General features: G+C 40.2%; 1 protein-coding gene across 2 annotated transcripts; it reads left to right on the top strand.

Moving 5' to 3' along the window:
- Positions 1 to 3,576: 3,576 nt before the first annotated feature.
- On the top strand, positions 3,577 to 17,198 carry LOC124286620 (phosphatidylinositol N-acetylglucosaminyltransferase subunit H-like). 2 transcript variants are annotated; one of them, XM_046723002.1, is made up of 5 exons: positions 3,577 to 3,833; positions 4,226 to 4,304; positions 8,348 to 8,475; positions 9,367 to 9,447; positions 16,785 to 17,198. In XM_046723002.1, exons 1-5 carry the CDS (start codon positions 3,684 to 3,686, stop codon positions 16,860 to 16,862), a joined length of 516 nt encoding a protein of 171 aa, XP_046578958.1. In that variant the 5' UTR covers positions 3,577 to 3,683; the 3' UTR covers positions 16,863 to 17,198. The 2 variants fall into 2 exon arrangements, with proteins under 2 accessions (XP_046578958.1, XP_046578959.1); XM_046723003.1 differs by lacking the exon at positions 9,367 to 9,447.
- The last annotated feature ends 4,289 nt before the right edge of the window (positions 17,199 to 21,487 follow it).

Consider the following 21,487-nt stretch of genomic DNA (forward strand, 5'->3'; position numbering starts at 1 on the left):
CATGTAGTTGTTCCCGTTCAACTGATTGCGACTGGTAATTTGTACATCGCGAAATATTCCTTATTGTGTATGCTTGTTTGTTATATAACGCAATCATATGCATCTTATACAACAGTACAACAGTTCCGGTCAAGAAACAGTACATTATGCTGAATGGACGTGTCCAAGGGTAACTAGAGTTTGGCTAGGGTACCTTGGGTACATATCTGTTGTACCAGTAATGGCAACAACCCCTTCAACAAAAGTATTTATATATTAGGGCTGGGATGATTCACCGATGTATCGATGCATCGCGATACATTTAAGTTTGTTACAGCTATTGTATCGTTGACTCGTGTATCGATACAAAACAATACACAACATTTTTTCAAAACAGTATTATCTTAAACATGTTACAGTACATATTTAGAGAAAAATATGCAAGTATGTTTGAGTTACTTGTTTGTTTATTACAATAATGTTATTGTCAAACACAAATACCTTGAAATAAATCATTTTAAATCTTGATACCGTGTCATTCTTTCAAGGCGTATGTATCATGATACGTATCGTATCGCAGGTAAAATATCGCGATATATCGTATCGTGACATAGTCGTATCTTCCCAGCCCTGTAATATATCAGCTTGTGATGAATGAGATCACTCCTGGAATAGGCAGAACACGATATATATATATGGTGGATGGGGGTGGGTGGGGATGTGTATTAGTCTTTTGGTTTTTTTAAGGACTTGGTAATAACAGAGTTGCAAATGATGTTAATGTCAAATTTCATCTCCGTCCATTAGTTATCTGTGCCGACTAAGCGCATGTGTACCTGACATAATTGAATTGTGCCGGAGCATTGAGAGACTTTGCATGTCGTCTTGAGAAGCAAACCATTGACGTATAAGAACGTACAAGCTTCGGCGATTGTTTGGCGATAACAGTGTGCATGTGCCGCATGAAAGCAGCCATGTTTACTGTCACTCGGAGTATATCGGTTAAGTCCGTAACATTCCGAAAGGAGCCGAAATGACAAATGTTGACACCCAATTTTGTTATACCTCAAGAAGACAAAACCATCAATATCCCCCGCAATGGTAAAATGCCATTTATGAATATACACATCCAAATCCATTTGATAGAATGATGCATTAGGTTCTTGAATACCCACAAAATGGAAGGAGAGTATTGAAAGGTCTAAGGAGCACTATCACTATTTTCAGTAAAAGTAAAACCTGTTGATATGGAAATGCAAAAATCATTTTATTCAGACATCCCAAACTATCAACAACAACAACAAAAATCCGAGGAAGAAACATTGAATGGTTTTTCAGTTCTGCACCGGAAAAGAGCGCTAACACCAATTCCAGTCGAAGTCAAACGTTTTACCATGGAAACGCAAAAAAATATTATATTCAATAAATCCAATACTACCAAAAGGCACCAGTTCACAATCATACCTATCTATGTGCCAGGTTTGGTGAAGAAATAATAAATGTTTTTAAAGTTCTGCTCCGGAAAAGACGAATTTGCACGGAAGCACGTGCGGAGGGACCCCCAGCAAAACGCATTGCAAGGGATTCTATCAGAAACAACAAAATAATGAAAGGTAGTGTGTTCCTCTGTATTGTGTCGAGCTCCCACTGTGCACTGTAGGTGAGGTAAATAATGAAATGAGGAAATGAATGCACACATCTGATCACCACCGCATATAGACCTAATTTGACATGGCCAGTGAACTGGACAATCCACTGCATATATATGCATGTAAATGTTACCAACACAAATTCCTCTATATCGCATGAGGCGTGATATCGGACGAACGTGCTGTCACCTTTTATTACGGGCAATTTTCTGGGCATTGGGCATAAATTTTATCGAGTGTAGATAATGTCCAGGTTGTGGGTGCTTTGAAGCGCCTTCCGATACACACTAGACGCGATAATCGGTAACGCACCACAGATGAGTGCTAGGTATATATTCTACTTCAGATGGGGATATATAACTAACCACATACTTACAATTGCGAATAAGAAAATAAAACGACACATTAGCATTATTGTATCGACATGATCAGTAGCCTTGTCCCAAGACTGTACTGAATGCTGAGCCCATGGATGGATAGTAAATCTATCCTCCAAAGAGGCAAGTCTAGACAAGAGACAGTATACAAAAAGGACGCCATCTGTTATTTATAATATTTTAGAAATTATCATTTAAACTATTAATTTTTACCTTAGAGACTTGTGTTCATCGTCTAAAGCAATAGTCTGTATTCGAATTACGTTCGGAATTGTATGTCAAACACAAGTTTTCATATTTCTTTCCGTCAGTATTCTCAGGTGCTGCTTAGAGATTTTCGTAAGTCTAGCGCAGAATCCTTTGCTTGCCTAAAGAACCGAGACAAACACACTGAATAATGCGGAATGTTGTGTAAAACAAATGTTAACTCCTGTATCAGATCAGATATATCTAGGACATTGTATACTCTGTTTGGGTACTGTTTCTACCCGACACACAAAGCTTATATATTGATGACAGCAGCCCAAAATATCATTCCTTCAACTCACTCGTCTGGAGGACTCGGGGTAGGTAAGTGTTAATTCCCTATCTAGATAATCACGATATGTATACAATGTAGCTGAACCCTGGTAGTGCCATTGTTATGATAGTCTGCTGAAATTCTTGATGGTTAAACTGAAGATGGGGCAAATTAGCTGTTTCCAGCAATTTTCACGTGCATACATGTAGTCATTGCTTGATACATTACATTAAGTGAAATATAACGAAGTCATTTTTATCGCTCTGTAGGTCTACTTGCATGGGTTGTAGTTAGCTGGGCCGAAGGACAAAAGGGCCGAATAGAAAGTCAAATGGGCAGAGGCCAAAAGTCAAATGGGCCGAAATCAAAAGTAAAAGCCCCCAAAAAAGGGCCGAATAATATATATTTAATAAATTACATAATAAAATAGTGTTTAGTATGTTGTTGTTATTTTAAATGGAAATTGAACATGTGACTCAACTGTTTTCGTTGTTAAGTGTCTTAACTCTGTGTCATGGCTAATCTGTATAGTATTCAGTGTTCCAAGACTGTAAGAAGGAGGCAAAACGCCTTAGAGTTTGATCAATGTCAGGCATGGACATACACGGGATGTGTCACAGGGATGACTCGTGAAGACTACTTTGATTTATGTAAGGCAACTGATGCCGAGACCAAGTCCACAGAAGACAGAGTGCCAGGCAAACATCTAACTGATTCTTAATTAGATCAATTAACCTTGTTGTTATAGGTGAAGAAGGCTGCAACACAAGACCTGTTTAAGTCTGCCAGGTCCATAGCTGAGGATGTTATTGATATTGTTATGATATTATGTTTTAATGCTATATATGTCAATAAAAAATAAGGAAGAACGTCATGCGTGTATAAATATCTTCAGAAAAAGTGGCTGTTTGTGATATCAAATGTCAACATCACTATTATGATCTGCAAACGACGTCATATGACTAAGTACGCGCCTGAAGAATACAGAGATGTGTCTGACCATTCATACGAAGGTTCCGATTGAACTAATATTTTTTTTGGTGCAAGGGAGGCCACTCTAATCGTTACGTTCAACTTCAAGCACTTCATGACTGTCACACTCTTGCTGTGAGAATATGGACTACTTCTAGACTACAGACCCTTTCTATCACACGAACAATGGAGCGATCGAACACAATGTGCCATAAAAACTATGGTGACCTCGGAAGTGAATTCATCATTGAGCACCGGAAAATCAAAACTTTGAACCTCTGGATAGCTTTAATTATTTCTGTCATATTTGCATTATGCGTCGATCTACACTCAAAGGTTATTCCCATTCTTTGGATTAATTTCATGGGTCTTTCTGTGGAGTATATGAATATGTCTTTTTCGCCCGTATCCTCTGTATTATGTGGATATGTTAAATAGCTCACCGACCAGCTTCTGAATTCTGACATTTGGACTGCAGCTTCATTGCTCGGAAGGATATCCGGACGTAGAACTTACTATTACTCAATTGATTTTTGTCCAACATGATATTTAGTAGTATATATCGTATATTTAATCATTCTAACAAGAGTTGTTAAGGCAGAGCTTACATGCATGTTATAAAGCGTTAGCCTTTAGCATGCTAAGATCATAAGAGGCTACCATTTCTTTGGTGAGAGTTTATCAGTTATATACTGACGTTCATAGTAACATATTTCATTTCATTGCAGGATATCTACCATCTTTGGTCTATTTCAGCTGTTTTGTTTGGTGTTCTAGTTTTCAAACTCTACACAAAAGTACATAGAGGTACGTCAAATGATGTTCATCAGTTTTCAAACAATACTTTGTTGCCAGGTGAGATTAGTTGTGATAACAGGCTACATTATCATTCAAGATATCAGTCTATGATCAGCTTCATCACAGCAATATGTAAGTGTACAACAGTTGGAGCCTATGTATGTTTCAGCCTCGCAGTATACATTGGTCTTACGAAATATATTTTCATTTGTGTACAGCTATGAATCATAGCTGTGATCATATATCATAAGCACTCCACAATGTTCTATGCTAGGAAGATTACCACCACTGTATTCATATCTCATAACATAAATATATAACATTGGAAGAATTCCTGTCAGCAACTCTCCATGTTGGCTATAGTCCAAATGATTTATTGGGTTTTGTTCCTGTCATACTTTTGGAAATCCATCAGTTTAATAAGAGGTGAGGTGAGGTGAAATTTGGTTTAACGTCGTGCTTGAGAATATTTCGCTCATATGACTACGTGCATGTGTGTGTATGTGTATGTGCGGCTGCTTGTACTAGCCCAGACTGAAGCTGGTTTTATAGTGCTAGCCCACTGAGATACCATGCCGCAGTGAAGCATGAATACCCCACTCAGACACATTATACTGACTCCGAGCCCACCAGTTCTTCTTGTACCCATTAATGCCGAGCGCCAGGCAGGGACCAACAAGTACCATATTTTAACGTCTTTTGGTATGACGCAGTCGGGGATCGAACCCGCGACCTTCCGCTCTCCGGGCGGACGCTCTAACCACTACACCACGGAGGCGGTCAGTTTAATAAGAAATGTGGGCGATTTCTTGTATAAGTATACTTGGCGGCATAACAACGCACTACTAATTTCAAACAAAGATATTTAATACAACCCAATATTAAACACAGCGGATGATATGTAAAACGATAAAGTTATCCTTTGTGAACAAAACAAAATGCAAATGGTACAGAAGTTAAGTGTGTTTGTGACATCATATCACTGCAAACAAGCAGGGGGTCACAGATTTTCAGTATTCTGTGTGTCCGCCTTGAGTCCTGATGAGAGCCCGCACTCTGCTGCGCATAGATGAGCACAGACGAGCATGGAACCTCTGTGGAATAACTTGCCACTGTTGTTTGAGAGCTGCTGTTAGTTCTGCAATGGTCTTGGGTGGGTTTGGAAGGGCTCGAACTCTGCGACCGAGCTCATCCCACAAATGCTCAATGGGGTTCATGTCCAGAGATCGAGATGGCCAGTTCATCACAGGGACCTAGTTGTTGTTTAGGAAAGACCGTGTGACCCTTGTATGGGGACGGGCGTTGTTGTGTTGAAAGATGAGCAGACCGTGGCCATTTCCCGCTACCATCAGTGGAAGCAATGTTGTCCGAATAACGTTGTCAATGTACCCCTGGGCAGTCAGGGCACAGATTACAAACAAAGGTGATCTGAAGTTAACATTTATGGCTCCCCATACCAGGAGGCCTTCACCACCAAATCGGTCCACTTTAGCAATGCAGTTTGGCACCTGTCTTTCACCTTGGCGTCGATAGATTTGACGTCTTCCATCGTTGAAGCTTAAGTTGAATCTTGATTCGTCTGAGAAAATGACATTTCACCATGGAGTGTTGCCCAAGTTTCCCCTGTTCTGGAACCAGTTGAGTCTGTCGTGGCGGTGAAGTGGCGTCAGGATCTGTCCGATGTTTGGGCGCCGACAGCGTAGACCGTGACCAGCAAGACGTCTACGGACGGTACATGCACTGATCCAGGAATCTGTTGCGTTTGGGTGATTTTTTTCATTTTGTGATTTGATGGTTATGCAAGGACAGTATCTTTCAGAATTTGGATTCGACTTCAGAACACTGACCGTCACGTTGCCAAGTTACGGGATAAACTTGTGTGATTGTATCAATTCACTTTCCTATGTAATAAAAAAAATCGGTATTGCGTTTTTGATGCCACCAAGTGTATGTACACTCTCTTGTACATATGTTTTAACACACTGAAGGCTTCCATTTTAGGACTGGAGTGTGTTCCAATAATTGAGACATTTATCTACAACAGCCAAAACAAACTTACAAGATACATGCCAGACTAATCCCATCAAAATCATATCTTAGTTCTCTCTACCACTTAAAAAACGGTAGTGAGATCTGAGATCTGATTTTAATGAGATTGCATGAGAGACCAGAACTAAAACAGTATGGCCAATATACTAATTATTTCATTTTCATAAATTCTAATATTTTGTTGTTTCAATAATTCAGTACTGTACATATGTAAATTTGCTGGTATTAGCGGTACAGATAAGCTGCCTAATGAGTAAATTACGCAAACATTTATGTGAAAACTCAAGTCATATTAGTCAAAGGAAAATTTGAATACCCAATTGAGATGGAACACCAGCGAGTACATAACTCAATGAGTCAAAAAGTTATCTGTAGCTCTGTGGTACTATGACATAACGATGGTGACCTGTGTAGAACCGGCTTAGAATTGGTCTTCAGCAACCTATGCTTGTCATAAGAGGCAACTAACAGGACTGTCAGGATTGCTGACTTGGTTATCTATGCTCATGATGATGATCACTGGATGGTCTGGTCCAGACTCAGTTATTTGCAGACAAAATAGCTGAGTGCAGTGTTAAACAACAAATAAACCATAATGCTCACATATAGCTGGTGAGTTTAGTGTTACGCTGCCCTCAGCAATATTCCAGCTTTATAGCAACAGTCTGTAAATAATCGGGCCTGGACCAGACAATCCAGTGATAAACAGCATCAGTATCAATCTACGCAATTGGGATACGATGACATGTGTCAACCAAGTCAGCGAGCCTGACCACCTGATCCCTTGAGTCACCTCTTACGATAAGCATGGGTTACTGAAGATCAATTCTAACCCGGATCTTCACGGGTCAGCATATAGTTAGTTCTGTGGGTGTTGTAATTTTGTTCATACATCAGTATTGTAAGGGTAATGCTATTTTTGAGGGCATTATCATTTGCAGAAGCCCAAGGTCTTCCATTAACTGCCCGATGAAGGAAGGCAGTTGAAAAAGACCGAGGGCTTCTGCAAATGATAATGCCCTCAAAAATAGCATTACCGTTATTATTGCTAAAATACATGGATCTTGTGTTGAAAGGAAAAAGGAAACAATGAAGGAATTTGACTGTAAGTTTACCAAAATCAACTTCTGACGGGGTTGACTGTCCGAATGCAATTATGTCATCGAACAATTCAAGTGACGTCACAACAGAAAGTGACGATATTCGACCTTGGCCTTTGACAAGACCATAGCCTGCAACATGTCAAACTATGTCAGTGTTCGTTTTTTGTCCATCAACAGCCTTAATAGTGCAATTGTTAAGGTTAGCACCAACAAGAAAGCCAATATTACCGCTATTCATAGCGGGAATTCGGGTTGCTTTGACTTGTTTGACCCAGAATATCTGCCAGTCGAAAGCCAATTAATGTCGAATGAACCGTAAGCTCACGCACCCACTATGACGTCACTTGACAACAGAACTGATAGTGGCCCGTCGTTAAGGTTGAGCGGTCCAATATTATTTGCAGCGGCCCGCAAATTTCTGATAATGGGAGGGCCGTTTCATGATAATTTCATGTATTTTAGCTTTAATGGGGATATAAGACATGGAAGGAATTGCCTGGTGGGTTATGATGCTCTTGCTCTTATACTGAAGACCAGGCTAGCTATTCTCGAAACGTTCATAGCCCTACAAATTTCTTAAGTCCATTCTTAACACATTGGCCACAATCAAAGTTACGAATTCTTAGGGCTACTAACGTTTCAAGAATAAGGGCCCAGGTTCCTGACAGTGGTACACTGCATCAAGCTAGTTGTTTTGTTATGTATGTCCTGTGTTCACTCCATGACTTATGTATGCAACACTCCTTCTTTCACAATACTGCAGCCACTGCTGAACATTTTAAAGGTAACATGTAATGGTTATTTATCCTGGGTTCTAGTATCACAAACTAGCAACTCACCTGTTTGGAGATGGTTCTTTTTATGATTGCCAAGAACATGATAACTGTGTTTTGTTTGCAGAGATAGTTCTGATATTACCAACAGTTGGTGTACAACTGAAGACAGAGTACTTGCTGGGACTGAAATGCACCAAGTTCATAGATCTCTCACGTATAACAGACATTGTCATCAATGAAGCCATCACCTTGGTATGTTCTCTTGAAGTACACTGTCTCTTTCCTTATATCTTTTATTATCCTAATTCATTATTGTTGTAGTGTTAGAGATTCAGATAAAAATGAACCATCCCCAAACTAGTATTTGTCAACAAGGCCACACCGATTAATATTCTTGTTTTAAATGGCATCTCTAAACCATGCAAAATCAGAAACAAAAGCTTTTGATGCAGTTTATGTTTAAGAACAATCTGTTGATGAACATAATTTTGTTTATTACTGATATTTCAGAATCTTTTGTGGGAAATAACTCCAAACCAACTCTGACAATATGTTCATTATTTCTACATTTTGGTCCTGTATTTCATCACAAACTAAGAATATCTGTACAAATAGATTCTTTTGGATTACAGAGTTTTGATTGAGATATTTTATGAGGTCTTGTTCAGCATGTTCAGGAAATCAACAAGAGAACAAATCTGGCAACATTTCTATATTTTCTGTTTTGCTTCTGGAATCTGGTCCTGCGGTATTTGAATATAAAGAAACTAATTGTTTTTTGGCTCCCCTCAAATTAATCATACTTGTTTGTGATCCAGACATTCCCAACCCAATGCACAAGGATCATTATTTTTCTGTTTTCACTAGTACTCAAAACTGATCTAACAAGATGCCATTTACCCAGCTGTAAAGGTGATAGCAATTCTAATCTTGAACCTTGCGCACACTGGCAGAATCAGGTGAGGTGGCTTGGTCTCTTGGTTGTTTGCAGGTCATCATTAATGGACTGATTTTGATGTTTACTGGGTTGTATCGCCCAGGCTAGATTATATATAGGCCACAACCATATAGACAGAATATTTCTGAGTGCAAACAAACAAATCACTAACTTTGAATTCTTTACTTGTGTGTATTTTGTTCCAGCAAAGCGTCATCAGCTATCTGGCTGTTTTACTGAAGGAAGAAAAATCTGGAAAGTTAGAAACATTGTATCCATTATTTTCGGTAAGTTATCACATTCATGGGATATGTAGTGACTAGACTGATGGTAACTTACCTTGGGTAATGTCAGTCAAATCTGGAGTGCAGGCTAACAGGACCATCTGGTAGACCAGTAGGAAAATCTAGTTGTGTATTAACACCAAGACATTTTCGAGAACAAATATGTTTCTTCTGGCCTCCTGACAAGAAGTCATCAATTCACCCTAACTGTAAGAGAACCATCCCCAACACAAACTTCTTCAAAACTTCTTCATGAAGGGGCTACCAAGGTAGCCTCCTAATTAATGTTTGCTTGTAATACTAACAGCCAAGTTTCAGTTTCCAAAAGGAGTGTAAAGCGCAAAGCCTATTTCTGGGTAATTTGCGAAAGATGTGGTGATGCTTCTTGAAAACTCCCACAAATAAATAGTATTCCTTTTTCCTGTTGAAACTTCATACAAGCAAACATTTGTTATTCCTGTTCTACCAACCTCAAACATGTCGAAGTGCCAATAAGTTACTTTCTATGAATGGTCATGGCAATTTCATTACTAAAAACCAAACAATAAAATTTCTCCTGGTCAGATATGGTTTATTGCAATCGTAAATGTTGTCAGTCTTCAAGCTAAAACTTGAGTAGTATACATAATTATGTCATCCAGAACAATATAGTAATTATATCTTTCACACTTCAACACTCTTGAGATTCTACTGGCAATAAATGCTCTACATAATGTTATACACACTTGATGATACATACCTTAAATATTCTGCTTTTAAAAACACACTGCATCAACATGTCTGGCTAGCAGAAGTATCTCACAACATTATATGATCTTTCATTCTGGAATATTTCTCCATGTCTTTAACAACAGATCTTGTGTGCAGACTTTAACCAAATGTGAATGTCATCAGTTTGTGTTATATACATACAAACATGAATAATACAATATGCTAACATGGCTAGTGAGGAATTTATCCCCCTTATTTGTGATGAAATAGACAATGAGCAAATCTTAAAATTGCACCCATTTACAGAGGCTGATCATCATCTAAGCATACAAAATGCCATAAGAGTGAACAATTTATAGTGTGATCTTTGTTAAAGTTAAAATTGAAAGTTTTTGTTAGAACTGAACAAAAGTTCAGCTGGTTTTAACTGGTTCAGAAAAAGACAGTTAAACTCTCCCCAACACAAATCAAACCCTGACGTCAATCACTGGATTGTACAGTTCAGACTTGATTATTTACTGACTTGTGTCATATAGCTGGAATATTTTAGAGTGTGGAGTTTCAACAAACATCTGTAACTGGACAGACTGAAACATTACTCACACAACATGTAGGGCTGATATCTCACAATAAGTCACGATTCAGTACATATCCAGCATTGTCCTCGTGAAACTTTCTAGTAGTAATAATACAGAGGTAAACATAGCTCCATCATATCTAGGGTAGTTCTCTTTATCCAGTATCAGTTGGGTCAGAACACGTGATCAGTATGAATATTGCTCCTAATATATTAGACCAAAATATTGATAACAAGTTAGAATAAGAATACTTCTCAGAAAAACATGTCAATATCATTTATGAAAAAACATCAGTATTGACCAGAAAGAATGTTATGAATGGCATCCCTGAAAATGATGTTGTCATGTGAGGTTACTTATTCAGTCTAACAGATAATCTATTGCCATGGTTATTGTAGGTTTGTATCAAAGGGTCTAAAGAAACCATAAAAAATTAAACCTAGTTTACCTGTTTACTACCGAACCAAGAATCATAATTATCACAGGTCATATTTGGGATTCGAACCTACACCCTAGGATTCTGGCCAATGACAGGTACCACCTCTATATGTGAACTGCATCAATTCAGGAGACGTTGCCATCCAACCACCCAGGGCCAAGCAGATGCAATACAGATAATGAAATTGTGCATGTCTTTAAAATATTACTCTTGAGTTGTAGTGATGTACTAAATCAGTGATAACCTAGGTTGAAATAAAAAATATTGAATACAACAATGGTATTTCCAATGAACCACCTTATTACTTAGCATGTTTTGTACCTTATTTCATCATACTCATTTTTGCCCTTGTTCTCATACTTGAATTCTCCCCACCAAAAAACACATTCACAACTTGTTTAGCCGCCATGCTTTGAACATGTCAAAGCACACACATCCCTATCAACAGGGAAGCAGTACTTTACTACAAGTAATATATAATTGTGAATACTTAGAGGAATTAGTGATAGCAAATTTTGGAATAGCAGTTTTCATTCCTAAACCATGCAATCCAAATGTAAACATGCACACAAACATTCTGTAGTTCATGTATTCCCTTTGCATCCATTTTTACGAGTAAAAGATGAAGGACTTTGCATCCGGTAAATACCTCTTAGATTTAAGTTTGGAGAGGCTTAACAACAATAACAGTTGCAGCAAGAGCTAAAAGACTGGAACAAGGAAAACACCTCCCAAAAACTAAAACTAAAAAACATGATAAATTCAATTCTATGGATCTTATTGCATTTCATCACCATACTAATCATGTGAAAACATTTGAAAAAGACTTTGGACATTCAGAAGGCACAGTTTGTATAATCATTGAGTAAACCCTGGACATATTTGTAACTTTTGTCTCCATGCTATGCGTGTGTGTGTAAAAGCTCGATGCGAAGTTATGCTTAAATAGATAGTACACATGATAACATTACACACTGATACTCTGTTTTCAAATTGAACACAAAAAGCAAGGGGCCATGGTCTAATGGTGGAAGGTCCAGATTTGGAAGGTCTCTCGGTTAAAAAAACTATAGGAATTAACCTCAATGACACCCCCCCCACCAACCTAATCACAATGAACATGGTCACCCAGTACACTGTATTTGATTGCTAATAATTCATGACTAGTGTGCCAGTCTGTCTTCTTATCTGATTTGTATTTTCTTCCTAAAAATATTCCATTTACATGCAAACCTGTGAAAAGAACTTCCAATTTTTCCATAAAATACCCTATTACCACCTCTCAAGTACACCAGCATTCAAAATTCAATAAATGATTTAAGTAAATAGTTCTCTTCCAACATGATCCTTGACTTACCTTAAAATAGTATTGGAATTGTCTATGAATGCAATAAAGTAAGTCCCTATTACAACTCGCATGTATGTGTATGTCCTATAAGTAAACCCAAACCCAACATAATTAAGCTTCTCACACATGTCATACAAGCTGCACATATTAACAATTAACATGTATGTGTCCTATAAGTAAACCCAAACCCAACAGAATTAGGCTTCTCAAACGTGTCAAACAAGCTGCACAAATTAACAATCAACAACTATTGTTCAATTGAGAAAGTTCATTTCGACGTTCATATCGAGCATAGTCCAAAATACTTTGCACCTGCAATATTGTAATGTAGTCAATGTTTTTAGACTCCAACCACTGAAGGCCAATCTCAAATGCTTTGACTGCCTCAGCATTGGATGGAATCTTTGACTGGTTATCATCCTCATCCTCACTGGGTTCCTGCTCCATGGTTTCAGATGGGACCTCCTGTTCTTCATTCTCAGTAGCACCTGTTGTGGAGATGTCTGTGGTTGGGAGATTCTCATTGAGACCTGTCCACTCTTTAATGGTTGCTAGGGATGTCTCAATACCTGCTGCTTCCAATCTCTCCTGAAACAGTTTTTCAGAATCAGCTTTGTTTCTGCTGTTGGCATCGGCAAGAGAAGTTGAGTCTTCATCGGCAGGATCGGAACTACCAGCCAGAGGGTCAAAGACCATTGGCAGACACTTATGCCACATCTTTTCAACTGTCCGTGGTTTAATGGCAGACCATGCCTTCTCTCCAATATACATCATCCTTTTCAGTGAAAGATGACGAAGAAATAGTTTCACATCAGTCTCGCTTGTCACCACCTCCTTGATTAACTCTGTTCTGTAGCTTGACTTGAAGGCTGCCATTAATCCATGGTCTAGAGGCTGAACAACTGAGGTAGTGTCTTTTGGCAAGAAAATGACCTGGATATTACCATCTGGAGCAACCAGAACCTCACCAGATGGATGAGCAGGATTCTCATCTAAGAGCAAAACAGCTTTCTCCTCCAGTTTCTTTTCTCTCTGATAGTGTCTCACTTCAGGGATGAAACATGTAGTGAACCAGTCCATGAAAATTGCAGATGTCATCCAAGCATTGTGGCTACACTTATACCAAAAAGGCAATTTAGACACATTAACATGTTGGAAGCCCCTTGGTGATCTATACTTTCCTACACATAGAGGTTTCAGTTTGTGCTGTCCTGTTTTATTCAAACAGAACAACATTGTCACCCGGTCTCTGATCCTCTTGCTGTTAGCACAGCTAGGTTCATCTGACGGAACAAGAAAATTATTGTCTGGAAGAAGTTTGTAAAAAAATCCAGTTTCATCACATGTGTACACTTGTTCATCATTGTAACCACCAGAAAGTAAAATTTCTCTCACTTTTTGACAGAACTGGTGAACTTTCTCATCAGCATTTGACACATCCTGGTTCTTCAGAACTTGATCATACGGGAAATGCAGGATTTCCTCCTTGTATCCAAGTGTTGGTGCACTTTTTGAATCTTCTTCATCTGGATCTCTCTGCTTCCCAAGATTATGACGTTTCTGAAATCTATACAACCATCCAGCACTAGCTTTGAAATTATTTTCTCCATTAATATCTTTATTTAATTCATCAGCTTTGATCTTCAACATGGCTCCTGAGACATTCATACCACGCTCCTTCTGCTGTAAGTACCAGCTATGCAGAACTGAATCCAGCAATGTATCTTTGGCTGTCCTGGCTTTCTTTTTCTTAATGTCAACATTGTAAGCAAATGTACGAAGTTTGTCTTCATCTTTCATCCAGCCTCTAAGTGTAGAATCAGGAATTCCCATGTCTCTCAGAATCTTTGATCTTGGTTCACCAGCTTTCACTCTTTCGACAGTATTTAGTTTTTCTTTGATCGAATATGCTTTCCTTTTCAGCTTACGAGGAGAAACATGTAATGGTTTGGGAACCATGGATACATTTTTCAGTACCTCTGCCAGGTCCATTTGTTCCTCTTTGGTCATCGCTGAAAGAGGGTCAGATGCTGACACAGCATCAGAAGCAGACCGTGTTTTTGTTGGTGATGTTTTAGCTGCTGAACGTGGAGATGTACTTTTGCGTGATGTTTTACCGCCACCTGATGGCCTGCCTCTTCTTACATGTTTAGGAGTGACATCTGTTGATTCATTGGATTTTGCTTGTTTAGTTGGGGGTGGAGCAGGAACTCGAGGCTGAGGCAAAACCTGAGGCTGAGGTGTCATGGGTGGTGTATTTACTACACCATGAGCAAGCTGTGCATGATGGGTTGTAATATGTCCTGTCTGACTATCTATAACTGGTGCATGTGTCACCACTGAGTACGCTGCAACAGAGTGAGGAGCATGTAACATAGTGTCTTGTGCATTGATAATATGCTGATGTCCATCTTGAATAGGTAGGTTTTGGACCATCTGAATTTGTGTCCTTGCAGATATAGTTGTAGGAATAACAACATGGGTTTCTGGTTGAAGTTTACTTGATTCCAAAGCAGCAGTTATTATGTTGTTATCACTTTGAATTGTTGCTGCTAATCTGTCTTGTTGAACAGGCACAGAAGATACTGACCGGACGGATGTCATTTGAACTGTGGTTGCCATCATTGCTGATGGGTCAATCATGGTGACATTATTAGCAGGTGCTGTGGGTGGTGGTGTGTGTGTGATGGGCTCCTCAATAGTTTGGCGGAGCTGTCCTTCTATTGTTTGCCTTATTGGTGCTTCCAGTGTCTGTCTTATTGCAGGGGAATCAATATTTTGACGAAGGGGTGCTTCCAGGGTGGCGCCACCATAAACTGGTGCAGATGTGTGGTAACCAGTTGGGTAATTTCTTGGAACAACCTGGGATGCTAAAGGCCTAGGTATCCCATCAAGATTTGACACACCTAAAGATTGTGGCGGTGCTGCATTGCTCAGTCCCACATATGAGTTCCATGTCATAACAGGCGGTATGTTGGACGGCGCTGCCAAACTGCTTATCGGCGGCATGGGAGAGTTAACCCCATGTGTGTCATGACTGACACTTGCAGTATGAACTGGAGGAGGATCGGTCGACATGTCCACTCATAAAATATTATACCGTTTGGAATTATGAAAACAATAAATGATTTTCTTCATAGATGACAGCTATTTTCCTCACATCGCCCATATGATATATCCATCAATTTGTTCGTTCGAAGATTTCCCACTTGACAATCGATTTTCTGAAGGGAAGCACTTTTATGGCAAACGGCGACGTTACAACGAGGCTCCCGGGCAGAGGTTGATAACAGTTTCAGTTTACCGCTTCACGCATTATTCTGCTTCTCACAATATGCAGTTTTGTTTCTGAACTTTCTGCCCAATTTGTTGCTTCGATCCATCCATGGAAATACTACTTCTTAACTTCTCTCGAAGACGGACAAATTTTGATACAGATGCGGCCCAAGAAAACTATAACGCCATTTTTGTCATGCGTATTGAATACTTCCTGTCTCCGCGAGACCTCTAAAATTCAGAGTTATGCCCCTTAGATCATCTGTTGTCCTGAGCAAGTGATTCTTGGGGACAATCATCAAAGAAAACGCTCTCCTACACTCAACTCGCATAATGTTGTCACAACCACATGGCTTTTATTTTAGTGTCATCAAGGCAATTGATATAACATAGGGAAAAGCTATATATAGTCAGACAAGTGATAAAATCTTAATCACTAACGAACACTGCTTAGTCGAATAAGGTGTTTCAGATAGAAATCATCCTATCTCACTCAACTCTGATAATATACCACTGATTGTATCTTTTATTTTCGTGTCCTAATATCGTCTAATTCCTTCTGTTCTCTTGGTATACAGGTTAAATTTACAAATTAAAACAACTCAGAGTTGGTGGTTGAAAATAAAAAGATAAAATTAGGCTATTCTCATTCGGGGGAGGGGGTACTTCTTGTTCTTTTCACATAATCTATAACATATGCATCCACAGTAGTGGAAACAATGACGCTTAACTGGATCGTGCATAACGACTTGATGTACATGTATATGAATATGCCGCATGAATCCATGATACTTTTTTTCATGTATAGCAAATTCTTATATTCTAGGCAGGAGTCCCTATATGTAACAGGGATATCTGTAAAGAAAAGATAATTAAAAATTTTTTTTTTTTTAAATTGCATTTATTCTTCAAAGCTTCTTCAAGCGCCTTCATGCATACTGTAGCCTTACGATTTATTGAGTGAGTGTTTGCCTTGTCTTGCTTTCAGCACTCCAGGTATGGGATGGACTGCCTTACGACGGTGTATGAAGTCTCGCAGCAAAAACTCTTTCTTACACAAACATGACCAGATGATGGACGATGCAGACTTGTCTCCTTATAGAATATATAATTAATTATGTTGAACATGAAAAGGAAATAAAGAGGTGTATTATTATCTGTGTGGTTGAAATGTTGCAGCACTATTGTAGTCCATTGGCGGATCCAGGGGGGGGGAGGGGGGGAGGTTCGAACCCCCCTTTTGAAAATGACTTAAGACCACATTGAAGATTTTTTTTTTGCGTTGGTAGACACCCACCCCCCAACCCCCCTTTCAAAATTCCTGAATCCGCCCATGGTAGTCTTCCTATTTTCGTGCCCTTTTATGTATTAGCATTTTGCACAATACAATATTTTTACATGACCAGTTTGTTATGTATCTTCTGTCAGCCTCGGTTAGTCCCGAAACTCCGCCATGAGTACTGTTTGAAACCTGCTGCGTAAGCAACTCGATCAGTTTCAGCGACAACAGTAACGGAACAATGGAGTGGGTACAACTGGATGTGGTAACCGTTTCACGACCCAGTGAAATACGATTGAGCATTGCGTTCAAGGATTAATGTACTCTCTAGAACGTACTTTGGTGTACTTGTACGTGCTAGCCCACTGAAATACCATGCCGTAGTTATAACACGGATACCGACTGACTCCCATGTCGACCAGTCCTTGATTTATCCCCTTAATTTCAGTCTCCAGGCAGGCAACAAAAACTACCATCGTTTAACGTCTTGTATGACGAAGGCGATCAACCATGGGCTTTTGCCCTCGAGACAGACGCTCTTTCAAACCAAACATCTCGTCAATAATAATTTATATTTCTAGGAAAATGTGTGCACTTATACTCAGGGCGACATATTGTCGCCAAGATGAGAACCGAATGTCTGCGGCATGCAAGCGAGCGCGTAAACCACTACGTTACCAGTCAGTGACAAGTACATTCAACACAGCAACTTTGCAGACTTTAATGCTTCAGAGCATACTTACTCTCAGGCAGACCATAACAAATGGCAGGCGATCACCGGCAATACAAAATGCGAAACGTTAAGGGAAAGTAGAGTTTCATGCAAAATTACATGTGCGCTAGTCATTTACATGCTGGACAACCAACAGAAATAAACTCATGTCCAAAAGAAACGATACCAAATATGTTTTTCAATATTTTTAAATGAATGATACTTTTTGGAGAAAAAACATAATTCTGTGTATCCCACGTTCCTAACCAAACGTATTCGATCGAAAAACTGTAACATTTATTCACTTAAGAAGCAATCGCACGAATACTCAAAATGACGTTAAGTCGTGTAGCACGAAATGCACGTGCAGATGAACTGTATAAAACCGCTGGTCCGACACGTTGTGCCCACAGCAGTAAAAAGAAATGGCACGTTTGACAGCGATCGAGAGAGAAAGAGCCGTTGGAATGGTCCGACAGGGAGCATCACACGCCGCTGTAGCAAGAACGTTTGGATGCGCGCGCATAACCGTTACCAGGTCAATGCGACGGTTGTGTCAAACAGGCCGAACAACAGACAGGCCGAGAAGCGGGAGACCCCGGGTGACAACGCCTATTCAAAACAACCACATCCGGTTACTCCACCTACGTAACCGCTTCGTTCCTGCGACGTTAACGGCGGCGACGGGACTGGGACACCGGATCAGTCGACAAACCGTCTACAGGAGACTGCAGGCACATGGTATCCGTGCACGTCGCCCCTACCGCGGAGTCTACCTGACACGTCAAAACAGAGTCAACCGATTGATATGGGTCAGGCGTGTTCGGCGGTGGCAACGTCGAAACTGGGCACGTGTCTTGTTTTCGGACGAAAGCCGGTTTTGCCTTTACAAGAGCGATGGTCGGCAGCGAGTATACCGAAGAGTTCGTGAACGTTTGGCGCCGAACTGCATCCAGCAAGTCCATGCATTTGGAGGCGGAGGTGTAATGGTGTGGGGAGGTATCTGCGGTGATGTGAAAACAAGGCTCGTCATTATTCGGGGGAACCTGAATGCACAGCGTTACCAGGATGAGGTTTTACGACCAGTCGCGCAGCCATTCGCCCAACAGCATCCAGGAGGAATCGTGTTCCAGCACGATAACGCTAGGCCTCATACGGCAAGATTGACCCAGAACTTCCTTGCTAACGCCAACATACAGGTTTTTCCATGGCCAGCGTGTTCACCGGATTTGAATCCCATTGAGCACATATGGGATCACCTAAATCGGAAAATCAGAAAACGCCCTGCGCCCCCAGCCAACCTCCAACAATTGGAACATTGTCTCCAGGATGAGTGGCAGCGAATCACCCCTAACGTCATCCGACGTTTGACGTCATCAGCTCGGAGGCGTGACATGGCATGTATCTCAGCTGCTGGTGGACATACCCGGTACTAAAGTGGCGTTAAGACTGTTTTCAGAGACTACCCTCACTAGCCTCCTCCACTGTGCTAAAATGAAATTTCAATTTTGGGCACCACACTTCGTTTAAAGCCCTGTGTTAATGATTGTAAATCTTTGATTGCCATGATTTTTTGTACACATGCCGTAAAATCATTTATCTAATGACAGATATCAATTTGAAATGTCTATGTTGTTTTGTTTTAATTTAGTGATCTTTGAAACACGTGGTATCGTTTCTTTTGGACACTAGTTTAGTAGAATTATGAATACGTATTCTTCTCGTGTTAACTGGTCCCAGGTTTGTCAGGCTGACATCTAGGACACCATATTGGAATACATGGGGATATGACGGTCCATACGGCATTTCACCCAACTCGTACACACAACAATTTCTAACTATAGAGAATAGCGAGCAGATGAGACTAACGTTCACAGTTATAGCACGTTTATAATGACAGATGTCGGTTATATAGTGCCAATTCTCTATGCCGCAGTTTATACAAACATATTTCATGATATGATGCAGTAAAACACAGACTCCAGACCGACCAATCCATGTTTTAGACCCTTCATGTCGAGCGCCAAGCAGGGTCAAAATATACAGCTGAAACATACGGACGGACACACACACACACACACACACACACACACACACACGCGCGCGCGCACAGAGGCATCCTATGTTCGACTGGCGGCGGGGCGGTTGGGTAGCCTACTGGTTAAAGCGTTCGCTCGTCACGCCGAAGACACGGGTTCGATTCCCCACATGGGTACAATGTGTGAAGCCCATTTATGGTGTCCCCCAGCCGTGATATTGCTGGGATATTGCTAAAAGCGGCGTTAAACCAAAGTCACTCACTCACTCGACTGGCGGTACATACAGGATAGTACTGGTGATGCCGACGAAAGAGTCAGTTCGGTTTGTCACAGCTTTGAATGATCATGATTTTAGACATGTCAGCTTCATGTTGGGGGAAGGCCGATGTAACCTGAGCATCGGTATTGTGCTCATGGCGTATCTTTGAATATAAGTTTCTGGTACCTGTTCTGTCCGGCAAAATGCTGGGTCTTGGACGCCCTGGCAACCAAGGCCCTCCGTCGGAATCGTAGGCAGTTGGTGTTATATGATTGACGATCACATCAGCCACTCAGGAAAGACAGCAAGTACCAGGTAAAAGACGAATTTACAATATGTAAAAAGCAGAATCAAAGATATGACGTTTTACTTTCATGGGGCCCACCCTATAGATGTAGTCAAACTCACCAGTGATGGATACCAAGGTCGACAAAGGACGCCCACACAAGACCCTAGACCCTCATGACTTAAGACGTGTACAGGGTATTATGGTGACAGCACGAAACAAAGCAGAACTGCAACAGCAAGATGAAAATCGTCACATGAAGAAAGCTATGGCGATGCACAACTCGAAAAATAAGGGTTATTTAAAGGTGTGTCTATAATAAAATGGAAACATTTTTGTAATATTGATAAAGTCCATGTTTTAAATCAATTTATTCAATTCCTGAAGGCACATGCATATTGAAGCAGGGGTAGTTCCCGCACTGTTCCCCAAACTCGATCAAAGCAACAGCGTTACAAGCAACATACCAAACAGTAACGGTACGTACAGGTCACTACAGTGGTACGCCCTCACGCGGTCCACGCCTCCTTACTTTACACAGTTACCACATGTACACATGATCAAATACTTGGCATAGGTTAACTTAAGCATCTACATGTCTCTATGTGGCTGTCATCTGTCACTGGAGGTGTACAAGTACGAAGGCCATTAATGAATAAGTAGACTAACATGCTTTCATGAAGGTCTAATTATTGGCTGGTGATTGATGGCCGACGACTTGGGAATCCAGAAGTTTGTGGAACGGGAGGGCATTTTACGTATTATTTATATGCACCGCATTTGGGTTTCGTCATGTATTCATTGTCCCTAGACTCGATCCGCTGTCAAATCTAGATAGTTTTATGAACATGATGAAGAAGACTTTGCAGATGAATTATCTAAGCGAATTAGGAGGAAACACGTATGAAACAGGAATAAGTTATGTGCATTTGAGTTAACCTATACAGATATAGTATGACCAGAAATTATTGAGAATTTTAGGAATATGTTTAATTGGATTTCTAGTATAAACAACCTTGACCAGCAATCAAGTGCTTGGTTTCATTCAAGAGAGACAACTCCGTTAATCCCTTTTTCATTAGTTTGTGAAGAGTTATCCCCCTTTGTTTACTTGCT

This window comes from Haliotis rubra, unplaced genomic scaffold (assembly GCF_003918875.1).
Source record: "Haliotis rubra isolate DU_JTF1 unplaced genomic scaffold, ASM391887v1 Scf388, whole genome shotgun sequence".
In the NCBI taxonomy this organism is placed as follows: domain Eukaryota; kingdom Metazoa; phylum Mollusca; class Gastropoda; order Lepetellida; family Haliotidae; genus Haliotis; species Haliotis rubra.